Here is a 14015-nt window from a genome sequence, read left to right as displayed (position 1 = left end):
TGCGTCAAAGTCGAATTTCGATGACTCAAATTAAACTGAGAAGATCCTACCCTGAAAGGACCTGGTATACCCTCTACTACAAGGCAGCAGTTACCATAATCGTTCTATACTTGTCCACTTTGTCTGTTTGTTTCTATGTTTCGGTTGTTTCGGAAAACCTTATAATCTTTTGTTCATCCTGACCATTATAACACCCTCCTAAATCAATAAAAATACATAATAATCCAAATGATTACGTATCAGTACTTTGTACATATTATGTATACGACAAGAGCAGTGAGGATGAAGTTCTTGATGAAAATGTTTTGACTAATTTACAACTAATGTTATTCTGATGACGCTTAATGGTGATGCCCGCCCCTTACGTTGGCAGATGGCTCCTGCCTCTCTCTCGCTGCTGCATGGTCTGATGTTGGAGGTGGAGTTACTGCAGTGCATCAGGTCGGGTGCATCTGGGAGGAAACAGGAAATAAAGTGAAATGGTACGTCTGATTTGTCTTGAGGAATAACCGGGGATGTTTAACCCTCTGTGCGCCACGTTTATTTCCTGTCCATTGGTATGTATGTGAAATGTGTGTGCCTTTTTGACTCAGTGGCGCAGAAAGAGTTAAAGCTGATATTAAAAAAAAAAAATGTGCATCTTTATTCTCATTGCAAATGTTGCCTTCCATTATGTATATGAAACGCATTCAACCCTAGGAACCGACTGTAATAGGCCCTACTTGCAAACATTACCTGAAGTTGGTTCCATCATATTTCACACCTTTATTCTTAACGGACCTAATCTTCTGTTCAGTCATTTACTTACAGAAAACCTTCTGCAGTTGATTTGATACCTAATATCTGATATAAAGGCATTAAGTTTTGTAGCAGGACGTTTTTATGTTTTTGATTGCGATCTCATTATTGTGATCTTTTGTCAAGTCCTGATTATGAACCATATTTGGTTTTGTCGTGAAATATGACAAAATAAATTCAGTTTGATTCAATTCAGTTCAAATGTTACCGTGCACCACAAAACGAACATAAAGTCGCACACACTGATTTTGCGTGAGGACTGAAAATAAGTGAAATGGGTTAACCTAGCTGATCTTAACTTTTTCATATTTTCTGAAAGAGCAGGGGGGCATTTCATGAAGCATTTTGTCCGACACGTTGTCGGACAAATCTGGTCTCACCCAATCGCATGCAAGGATTTCAGTAGCTTGTAACAGTTTGTCTGAAAAATATCCGACCAAAATGCTACATGAAATGCCCCAAGGTCTTCTTTTACATTATGTTAAAATTTGGCATCATAAAACGGGCGGAAAAGTGTGTTTTTCAGCAGTTTATCTCGAACATTTTTGGTAGAATAGTGTGATTACGTGTGTCTTTAGAGTCCCTTTTTCATTTCTGAAAAACCTTGTACACACTCTTCACTTTCAACTCTAATAACTTTTGAAAGGATAGTGCTACTGCTTTGAAAGTTGGCATTTATTATGGACAGAATGTGTTAATGAGGCATGCTTAATTTCAGTTTAATCTAATAATCCCTTCATTGTTGTTACTCTGGTGGTTTACTTCCTGTTTTTTTGTCCCATTCATCGCACAGCCAGCACGGTTTGGTAAAGATTAAGCGCTTGAAAAGACACTGGTACTTCAGAGCCTCTTTTCTCAGTTCACACTTTTCCTGAGTTTGTGCTTTCTTTCCAATGTTTAGATAGGTTAGGAGAGTCCATTTGATTTGAGTTATACATCATTTTAAAACTTAAAGTCTGCTCTTTTAGAATATGGTCTTAACAAATCATTCATGTCTGGCGACTTTTTGTTTGTTTTGTGGTGCAGGGTCACAAATATCATATCAACTCGTGTTATCCCCCTGCCTTGATCTATCAGTTGGTTCCAGATTATGTATATTTCATGAATCATTTGATGATAACTTTGTGTAGTCAAAACAATGCAGTTGCCAAGTTCTGTCTTTTTTTTCTACTCAGATATTGTTTTTTTTTTTTGTTCATGATGCACATAATAAGGAAGAAAGTCAGATGAAAATAAGTTTAAGAAAAATATTTTGTGTCCGATATCATTCCCAATGCTTCTACCTCTATCCAGAAAAGCAAATCAATTCAGACAGATTACTTTATTACTATCGAAATCTTTACGAGGGGCTAGAAAGCTTAATTTGTTTTGCTTCGTAATTTCCTCGTGATTTAATTCAGTATCTACAAGCATTTTGTCAACACATCTTAATGTTAACTTCAAGAATCCGGATATCCTGCTTAGTATAACTACTGTATACACGCTGAGAGTGAGAAAAGCTTCATGACATTTTATATAATACATGGTCCTCAATGAGTATCATAAAAAAAAAAGATTTACAATCAGAGCATGACTGGCTACTTTAGAAAATAGATCAAACGATTGCAGACTACATGAACACAACTACAAAGAGCAAATCACAATGAAGTAACTCGGATGAGAGGATGTAAGAGAAACATATCCATTACTTTTTTTAATATGCAATACTGTATAACTGTCATTGTAAATGGAATGCCGGATATCTTAACAAGTAGACTTTTTAATTATCAGGATTACATGATGACAATAAGGGTGTGTTCGTAGCAGATGTAAACACGTGATATTTCTTACGTGGGCTACTTGCATTGTTATCTTACTTAAGCCAATGCCTTGTCGAATATTTTTGTGTCGAATGATGAAACTTTAACTTTCCTGGGAAATGTGCAAGCACAAAATGTGCAAGCACGATGGACAATGGCTCGATATGGCTGTATTAGAAGAGACTATGAGGGCGGCCAACCCACTTTCGTGAAACGAACCAAACATGCACATTGTAAAGCAAAATTTGAAATTCACATTTGCAGACGTCCCATTGATTACTGGTTTAAATCTTTTCCAGCCTTCGAATATTTAGCACTGCTTTGCTCACAAAAACATCAAGATCCCTTCTAAATAAAGCCATAAAGCAATTTTCTGACCTTAGAAATTCACACGGAAGAAATTATGCCGATGGGTTGCTTTGATTGTTTTGGAATGTGGTTATTTCTGACTTGGGGCTGACGTAATACTCATTATTGATAGCTGATATTTACGTAATATCAAAAGGAGCATAGCCTTTTTAATCTTAAAGGGTTAATACCTTATGGTCCTAACACGTCAAGCGGTGGAAGAGTGCGCATACACCCTTCAGACGTAAATGGAATGTCCCTTGATGCCGTAACCAATTTACGTATGCGCTCTGATATAGTTACCCAATCACCGCCTCGATATTGCCAGTCACGTCGCTGGTTTCTCACCTTTTGACCCCGTTATCATTATCATGCGTTTGCTGACGTCACTGACGCCTTATCCTAAGAATAGAAAGTGCGCTTGATCGGTGGCTCTGATAAGGAACAGACAGACATTGGGCATTTGACTACCTCATGTCACTGACCCATTAAAATGTAGCCACTTATCTTACTGCTTTTTTTTTTTTGATAGGCAACAACAGTAATAACAGTTTAAACAACATCTATTTGGCTTCTTTCTGTCGATGTTAGTTTTTCCCTTTCCCTCCTATTTTTTTTTCTTCCGAAGTAGACATTTTCTTATTTATAGACCAAAAATCATTTGCCAACAATTATGTTGCATTGTCAATTTCAATTTCAATTCGTTTCTGCAACTTTTTTTTCACGAAGGCGATGTACAAACGAAAATACAATAACATCAACTTTGGTAAGATAACAATTTCTAAGGAAAATTAGGTACTTAAACAAATTAGATAAAGCATTTAGATAAAGAATACAATGAACTGTTGCATTTTCACTTCTATGACATGTTCCACGTCGCAGGGACCGCCACAGTAGACATACGTAATGATGTTTCACGAGATGACAGCTCTTTCCTGACAAAACGGCTAAAAAGTATTCCCAAGGATTTACTGGCAAAAATATAAAGGAAAAGGGTGGGTGGAAAGGAGAAGTGCAGGGGGAAGGAGGGAGTCACGAATGGTCGGACTTGATTTCGCCTTAATAGAAACACATCCATGAGTATGCTTAAAGGGACCATGAATTATACACATCTGTTTTAGTTGCCAATACTACACTTTACTTCAATATACATGTATTGTCTTATAAATACATATATTCATGTTTATTATAGGACATTATCAATCTATCATCAATAACTTCCATTATCTTCTAAAGGTTCTTTAAAAAAAATGTGAATTACTTAAGATGATTAGGGTGAGCATTCCATACACGAAATCCATAATGTTTTAAAGATGTATGAGCCATCGGGATTCGTGGGTTATTTCAACGAATGTTATCGCAGGTACGGGGTGGATATGAATGCTACTTTGTTGGTGGTGGTGGTGCATGAAATATTATCATTGAAAATTTTCAAAATTGAAAATACTTAAACATAAATGTTGCTGTTTGGAAAGTATCGATATTATCTAATTTGAGAACTTGTAACTGATAAGATATAGGATCATTATGTGTAATAAAAGTGGAACTTGTACAAATTTTTACAGCCTTCTTTTAAAAATAATTTTTTTTTTCAATTTTGATTTACCACAGTTTCCCCATATGGGATTGCAGTATGTTAGGCAACAGTGAAGCTGGTTAAATCATTAAAAGATTTGTTTTTCATAGACGAAAGAAATACCTTGCTCAGCATTTTTATTCTTTTAGCTATTAAATTATGAAGATATTATAGCTATATGGTAATTCCAACTTAAATGATTACCAATTGTTACTCCTAAAAATTAAGTATAATCCAATTTTTCTAATGACAAGCCATTTACCTGTGTATCAAGCAATTTTTGGATTAACTTTAGAGAATATAATTTGAAAATGTATAAAATTGGTTTATTACCAATATCCATCGATAATGTAATGCGTTATCAACCAAAATTGTATTTTCTGCAATTCTGAATTTGATATTTGAATATGGTTATGAGGTTGTAATGATTCTTTTTGGACAGTGAAACAGTAGAGTCATCTGCAGACAAAATGAAATAAAAAATTGACGCTGAGCTTATTATTTACTATAGCAACAACAACAGGGGCCAAGTATGGAACCCTGGGGGACCCACATTGGATATTTGACATGGATGAATCATGCCCTAGTAAACACACAAATTGTCGCCTATCAGATAAATTGCTTTTAAACCACCAATAAGCAGGGCCTCGTTTTCGAATAGCATAATTACCTAATTTATAAAGAAGTGCTTTGTGATCGATGTTATCAAAGGTCTTACTTAAACTCATGAATATGAAAATGATATGTCTTTTCATGAAAGTTGTTTTGTAACCCTCACTATTAATCAATAACTGTCAAGAACGTTTTTTTTTTCTTTTTATATATTGGTAAAACCTTTGCAATCTTTTAAATTCGGGCATATTCCATACGATATTGAATATATGTTCTAAATGAGATGCACTTGACTTAAGTATCCGCTTCAGTAATTTCATCCTAAATCCATCATATTCAATTAAAGTCTTAGATTAAAATGATTTACAATGTTGATAATTTCATTTTGTGTTGTAGCATTACACATATTGCTTTTGTTGATGACGTGATAAAAAAAATCTAGAAAAATGTAAATTATCGCATTGTATCTTTGCAGCTAAATTAAGTCCAATATAGAGAAAAAAAAACATATTTGGAGATATCAACAGTAGCAGTCTGGTCTTATTCAAAGTTATCAAACCAAAATCACATTTGGATATAATTCGTATCAAGCCTTACGGGATGGTTTTCTGACTGTGACGGCAAGTTCCAATGAGGAAAAAAAATGGTAAGCAAACCCTCTAAGAAGAAAAAAATTGAGAGAGACTATTCACTTAAAACGTTGCTAACACGGATGTGGCTGTGTGGGAGAGGATGTAACTGACAATAGCATCATTCATTGCTTTAGCAAAACGTTCTATACAACATATATCCATTGGCTGTTATCAAGATTAATGTTGAGTCTTGCTATATGATATTGTCGTGAGAAATATTAAGATAGTCTCCTGAAACGTATCCACCATAATTATGTTTTTTACCATCATTCTTCCTGGTTTTCAGTTGGGAGAGGGGGAGAAGGAGGGAGGGGAACCGCATAAATCTATTTCTGGATTGATTGAAGGTTCAGTTGACACAAATTTCTTAGCCAACAAACCACTTCCTTGCACACACTACACTGGCCGAGGTAGAAGGGTAATCTCTCTTCCTCTGTACGCACACATTTGCACAGTGTAGAAGCAGACGCACATTCACCTATTCATAGTATTTATATACTATATACCATATATATGTATATGTATTATATCTATACACATATATATGTATGTATGTGTGTGTATGTGTGTATAGGCCTGCTAGATAATCATTTAACGTGAAAGAATGCAAAAAGTACTTTCATATTTCATATTTCAAGCTTTAACCTAACTGTCAGTACTTACGATCTGTCAGTGTCTGTGATTGATGTCATAAACTGAAATTATATAATGAGAGTATGTAAACACACATACATACACACACACACACACACATGTATATATATATATATATATATATATATATATATTTATATTTATATATATATATATTCATATATATTTATATATGATATATAAGTATATCTTAAAAAACATCTAAAAACTCACTTCTTTCACTAATGATTCCCTTGCAAAGCTCATTTGAAGGTGTTTGTATATGGAAAAATGCGCTATATAAATGTATTGTTGTTATCATTGTTGCAGATATTTGTTACCCTATATTTATTCATTTTATGTGTATGATATGGAAACAAACAAGGTGGAACAAAATTGAATACACTAAAATGAAACGAAATGGAACTGAATTGAATCGAAACATAATCGAAATGAAGATTTAATGGGGTAAACGAACTTTATCATGAATGATTTCAGATGATGTCGAGGAAGCTGGTGACTCACAAAACTCCCTAAGAATCAAACTCAGGCGAGCAAAGATGTGCTTCAAAGCCTTTTTTTCTGTATCTTTCTGTCACTTTCTTCAAAGTAAACTCTCTGTGACCCCATCTCCAGCTTTCGTGAGGAAGAGTCTGACAAAATGAGACGACATGAATCAGGACGAACAGCTTAAATCTTCCTCAAGCTCCTACAATTCTGGAAGGAATATACATGTACATCTCCTCACATTTATTGCCACGATCTACACCTGTTTCATAAAGCAAGGTAAATTTTTCGTGTCCTCAACGGGTAAACGCATGGTTTTGTGCCTTCCCACGTCATGAATTTAATAATAACAGTAGGGCCTGAAAGGTTTAGAGGATGATAGGGCGTGAAGAACGTTTGCCCCTTAAAGATCCTAAAAGTGTGCCCCAAATAACTAACATGTGACCCTGCATCACATAACCAACAAAAAGTCACCAGACATGATTTTTTTTTTTTGTTTAGGGCAGATTCTGAAAGAGCAGACTGTAAGCTGGAAATTATGTACATTGTATAACTCAAATCAAATGGACTCTCCTAACCTATCTAATTATTGGAAAGAAAGCACACATTCTTGGAAAGTGTGTACACTGGGAAAAGAGTCTCCGAAGTTTGGGTCTATTCATGCGCTTCAACTATACCAAGCCGTGCCAGTTCTGTAATGAATGGGACAAAAACAGGATGTAAAACAACTATAGCAACAACAATGCAGGGATTATCAGATTAAATTGAAATTGAGCATGCTCTATTTACACATTCTATCCATGAGTAATATCAACTTTCAAAGCAGGAGCATTATCCTGTCAAACGTTATTAGAGTTGAAAGTGAAGAGTGTGTACAGGATTTTTAAGAAATTGAAAAGGGCCTCTAGGTGTCTAGCAGTCTAGGAAGTACCTAATCACACTATTCTAGCCAAAAAAAAAAAGGTGTTCTAGAAAAACTGCTTAAACACAATTTCCTATTCGTCTTATGATCCTAAATCTTAGAATAATGTAGAAGAAGAATTGGTCTTTCAGAAAGTGTGGAAACACTCAAGATTGACAAGGTTAACCGTCTTCACCTATTTTGAGTCTTCATGTAAAATCAGAAAGTGCGCGGACTTTTTGTTCGTTTTGTCATGGAGGTTCACATTATAATGTCAATGTCGTCAAACTTGTACGCTTGTTTAAAAGAAAACTTCCCCCGCTTTCAACAAGCTGAATATATACCCAGTGCATTTCTTATATAAACATTAGTTTGAATTTATAACTAGATTACAATTAGAGCAAGTATAGGTATTAAACGAGAACGTTATTACAATGCTTTCGGTCATCCCTTGGCTAAATTCTGTAGACCTTAATACACACACAGACGCACACACACACACACGTTATCGAGTTTGATGAAGAACCATTGTTCTTGAGCTGAAGGATAAATTAGTTTGGTGGAATCTTGTAAGGGATTTTTAAAGGATGATGACTCATAAACGTGTGTCCACTTTACCATTGCCTTCAGTGTCGATTTGATGTGATTTGATTTAATTTGATTTGATTTGATCTGAATTCATTTCCACTTTGTGTTTACAATCTCGTATGACATAAATTGTGCCCGGTGAATTACCTTCAATGACAATAAAGTGTTCAAGACCCATGAACATCATTAAAATGGCCCGTTAGATATTACATTGCCCGTAGAAGATTGTAAAACATGAAAACTGAGGAAATATGATTTGCATAAAATGTAGAACTCGAAATAATCTTCGAGACATTTAATATAACTACCTCCTACATTCTGAAATTCGAAACAATTTTTGTATTCTTTCTAGGGATTTTTTTTTCCTTGTTTGTTTTTTGAAGGTCAGTTAAACATGTTCTTTGATATTTTGAATTGACTTAGTTCGTTCATGTGTCAAGTGGATAAGTGCTGGTAAATTGGAAAGTTTGTTTAAAACCTGGATTTTCGATGGAATAACAAAACTAGAAAGTATAACAACCGTCTGTATATTTCCTGAATAAATAAGATGTAAAATATTTATGACCAACACGTCTGTACTGAAGAACTCTTTTAATGTATAAGAAATGTAAATCTCTCGTAAAGCAAATGACAACCTCCTTTTTTTCAACACTCTCCGACGCACAAAATCCACTTTGTTAAATACAACTGGTAATTTCTAAAGTCAGATTTCTTCCGCAGGTCATTCATTTTTTCAATGATTTACTTTGTGACGAATTTGATACTTTAATCCCGAGTTGGAATAAGATCAGCCGGCGCTTCGAAGGCCTCAACCTGTGAGAGGCACTGTCAAGGTGTCAAGCACGGGGCTAAATTTATCGTGTGTGTGCTTCTCATGGGATTGTGTTGTAATGAGCGATAATTTTCTGATTGACCGCCAGCACAACCCCGCAAAAATAATAGCACTGTTCTGTCAGTCGCTTTGTTTCATTTCTTTATCAACTATAAAACAATATCATATACAACCATACACACAACATGATTACATGAATGCTAATTATTGCATATATTTACATACTACTAAATGTATGATTATATAAACACTAAGTCATGTGAAATTAGATATTGTTGTATCATATCAATTAAACAATGGCTATGAAGGTATTTAAAATGGCTATACATAACGCTTATTATATCTTGTTTATTGCAGTCACCTCAAGAAATTGAAAACTTAAAGGGGATGGCTAGTAACTGATCACTGGGAATGCTGGGGGATGATTGTTCCAATCCTTGTGGGATTCATTAAGAGTACATTATTCACCTATTGTTGTGTGAGAATTATTTGCCCGTTAACGATCGCCCCGACACTGTACAGGCATGCTAACCTGGAAACATTGAAGTGCACATTACTTGAATAAGAGACCATTCTGAAGCAAATAATTTTCACACAACAATAGATATATACTGTACTCTTAAATGAATCCCACAAGGATTGGAAAAATCATCCCCCAGCATTCCCACTGATTCCCACTGATCAGTTACTAGCCATTCCCTTTAATCTAAGCAACCCTTGCTATTCTGACAAATATGGTTGAGGTTTCCAATTTACACAACATATTGTCATCTTTTGTTTTCTCTGCAGCAGAAAGAGTAACATAATTTTGCCTTTAAAGCATCCAAAGCAGGATCATCTTGAAGAGCAGAACAACAAGTATTATAGTCTACACAGTTCAAATAATTTAATAGATTATGAATATGTAAAAATGACATGATTGAATGAGTGAATACATACCTGTATCTATCTCTCTCTCTCTCTCTCTCTCTCTCTCTATATATATATATATATATATCATATATATATATATATGTATATATATCATATATATATATATATACATATATATATATATACATATATATATATACCTATTATATATATACCTATACCTGATCATAATTGGACGGATGTTTCGAAGGAGCGTTTAGAATATTTCTGTTACTGTTGTTCACTAACGGTATCGCAGATATCGAATAAGAGAGAGAGAGAGAGAACGATGGGTAAGCGGAGAGGATTGGCCAAAAGTTGGGTTTTTTTAAGATTCTGATATGTTAGCTGTTTTTGCACATAATGATGCATTCATTTTGTACATAATAATGACTAATCAAGCTGGTCGATCACTCTTGATTTGCTGGTACATTTTTTCCCCAATACTTCCCCTGTATCTTCTGAGGGGAACGTAAAACAGTTTACTGAATGTCTCAATCACGCTAAAATACCAATGTCAATATTGCTATCATAAAAACCTCTAATTGGTCTGCAGCGTGTGCTCTATTTGTTCTCCTATAATTGCATTTGAGAATGATTTTTATTTACCCTCGATTATTGTTGTCCGCTTTTCCTTAGTTTGGTCTGTTTGTTAGTTTGTGTCCGTGCCCATTATACAGGCCCTATTTTGTTCTTCACACTAGATTTCTATTGGGACCTACGCGCAACAAGCTTGGTTTTGAACAGGTTTCATCGTATATAGGCACCCGATTTCTCTATCTACAGCATTCTATTGACCACTTATGTTCTTTGTGATATTTATCATACATCCAAGCTTGATATCATTATCTTCTTATTCTGTTGCATTTCATGAATATTGTTACTTTTTTTCATTAAGAAATACGAAATGAATTGGAATTGCCAATGAAATTGAAATGGAAAATTTCATTAAATCATTTAACAGGTGAAATCACTTACATAAATAACTTCACCGTTTAACGGATATTATGCACGCATGCTTCTCATTGGAGCGATTAAGAAATGATTTAGTGGGTTGAAGGGAAAATGCCATTTTGGATTCTTATCGCACACTTCTTCCCTGTGTCCTACTTCTGATTAACTTTTTCTTGGTAAGGAATCAGCATCCGTCTTGCACCGCCTAAAACCAGTGGTTAGGATGAACTCACTGGGTAATTAGATCCACTTCCCCCTGCTAATTCGAGAAAACCAAGGATATGTGATAATGAGTGGACGGTGGCATACGTTGGCAGGATGAGTAAGAAAAACTTGTCTGAACACACTCAAGGGTAAAGTCTTGGGAACTATAAAAGAACAATACAAGTTTCTTTCATATATCTTTCATTCATGTAACGAAAGGAATTGAGTGACACTTTGAAAAGTAAGATGAAAAGGGAGAGGGTGACTGTAAATAAAATCATGGCCAGCTATCCTGTTGATGAAACGAGATCCAACACACTTCATCCGAACAAGCAGTATACTACAGCTGTGTATTTTTCGTTGTTTTACCAACAATCTTTCATAGTTATCATTCTTACAATAATATTACCATGCAGCAGAGAATTACAAACCTGGTTCGCAATCCACGTTGGTCAACAGCACGCTGAGGTAGCTCTCGCCGTAGCGCTCCTTCGCGTGTCGCACAGCCACCGCTGGCCCGGGGAAACCGGCCTCGTTGCACGCCACCATGGCGTTAATGTTCGTCCATCCATCTCCGCAGACCGAAGCCCACATCCCTGGCTGGATGTTGTTTTCATAGGCCACTTCCACCCGCCCCTCTCGGTTTGTCGGCCCGCCGCCCATTCGGAGCTCTGAGAAAGCCAAGGTCGTTAAAATGCAACTGTGATTAGTATTTAAAGTTCGACAACACCTATACAACACCAACAACAGCAACATCGACAACATTTCTAACACCATCACCTATGACTATACCAACACCACCAACAGCAACTACTGGTAACATACACCATTCAGGAAACTTCAATGTTGGGTTGTTATTGTATTCATACAGTTTGTACCTCTCATCAGCATACATGTATGACAAGTATCTTTAATGCTTTGTATTTATAGTGAAATGATGACAATAATTCAACACGTTTTAATAATAATATTTAATAGGTAAAAGATACTCTTAGATAAGATAATCTTAATGGGCATATTATCATACGAGTGTGTTGTAACCACGCTCATTGCAGTGAATGCGCTATTCAACTGAACCTCAGGAGTTTACGCAGTTTGGCTTTACACGCTGCGCAGAAAGTGTCATATCTTGCCGTGCATGCTGGACGTATACGGACGATTCGTCAGTCCATTGATACTGCAGCAGAGTCTCATAGAGGCATTATAACGCGTTTGTTTTTACATGCTAACTAACAATCACTACCCATTGAAACCATGGTAATTAGCATAAGATTACGTTTGCTTCTATCATGTTATCGGATGATAAATGAAGTGATACGTTTCAGCCCGTAAGCTTATTTCACCGTTAACGAAAGTTGTACATGATCGTTGGGTCTGTATCACATTACGTTACTTTTCAAATACAGCTACAAGAAACGAAACTAATCATGTGGTGATATGGATATTACGCCGCGCCTAGTAGCGAGCACAAAAAAAGAGCAATGATATTGCATGCTTAAATTACAGGGGATTATTCTATTCTAGGGACTTGGACATGTTCCAGAGAGTTGGAGTGATTTGTTTCGTAAGCAATAGTCATTCATATTAGTTGTTGGTGTAATATGTTTCTTGTTTTAGTCATAATTTGCTTAGTAAAGGAAAGTTCGGCGATTGTATGGGTGCATATGCTTGACAACATGGCAAACAAAACGCATTGCACTACCTTCGGCATCCTTGTGAAATGTCTCATTGAAAGTTTAATCCTTTGTTTACTCTGAGTGCCGATAGGCACAGAAAACCCCATAATGTTGTACACATTGTCCAGAGTCCTTGGCACCGAGAGGGTTCAGAAGGAAACTTTGAAGCATTGTCTCCAGGAGTGCCTGTGGTTGTCTATTGTCTTTGTCAACAGAGTACATCTCTTTCTTAATCAACATTGCGAAAGAAAATTAGTCCCACCTAGAAGAACTTTCTGTTTGTTTGTTTGTTTGTTTGTTTGTTTATTTATTTGTTTGTGTGTGTTTTTAAGGGAGCTCCTATTTAGAGCCTACACTTCTGTCCTTATCAATTCTGCGTGCAAGTATCTTGCATCCGCAGAGATTTGCAAAGACCATCCTAAGTTGACATAATAACTTTAACCTAAAGATTACAATAAAAACTGCTCTGAAATTATCTGAAAGAAATAAACAAAACATTGAATTTTTTTTCGGAAAAGAAGCTCTTCGATAGTTTCATTTTGATTCGACCTGACAGAGAAAACAACATTACAGCCCGAGTTGACATGAGTTAGTTAGTTATAGTTAGTTAGTTTGTTTGTTACTTTTTTGTTTGTTTGTTTGTTTGTTTTTATCAATTTTCTTCGAAATGAAGTTTCTTGATGGCAACAAAACCTAAAATTTTCGCCTTTCTGCTTCTTCTGCTGGCTTAAGTTATGGCGTCTTTCCTAGGAGTAATTTCGTAAGAGACTGAGAATGGAATATCATTACAACTTAAGCATCACGCAATTATTACGTCATACAGTAAGGAATGTTAAATGCCTTTCATTTCAATTCCTGGGCTTGTGATACCTTTCCATGGCAGTCATGGATATTGCTGATGGTCATGTCAATCTCAAGGTTAATCACACGGTTCAATACTCTTGACGCATATAGAGCCCGCAGGGAGAATTGCTCCCCTCGACACAAAATTTAACAGTCCAGCCATTGTTATTCTTATTTCACAATACTCCCTTCCTCCCTCC

The 14015-nt window shown here is 35.7% G+C and overlaps 1 protein-coding gene across 1 annotated transcript in view; it reads right to left on the bottom strand.

Annotated features, from left to right (window-relative positions):
- Positions 1-14015, bottom strand: part of LOC139732354 (uncharacterized) — a 34128-nt gene that overhangs the window by 7048 nt on the left and 13065 nt on the right. The window contains exons 2-3 of the mRNA XM_071643220.1: positions 11728-11996; positions 366-452 (exon numbers count right to left, since the gene is read on the bottom strand). Coding sequence (XP_071499321.1) covers positions 366-452; positions 11728-11996 — 356 coding nt within the window. The remainder of the gene's footprint in view (positions 1-365; positions 453-11727; positions 11997-14015) is intronic.

The sequence above is a fragment of the Diadema antillarum genome, unplaced genomic scaffold (assembly GCF_040938485.1).
Source record: "Diadema antillarum isolate AM-2024a unplaced genomic scaffold, OU_Dant_1.0 seq00000414_RagTag, whole genome shotgun sequence".
NCBI classification, from domain to species: Eukaryota; Metazoa; Echinodermata; class Echinoidea; order Diadematoida; family Diadematidae; genus Diadema; species Diadema antillarum.
The sequence above is the reverse complement of the archived record's forward strand: the minus strand, read 5'-3'. Positions and strand labels throughout refer to the sequence as shown.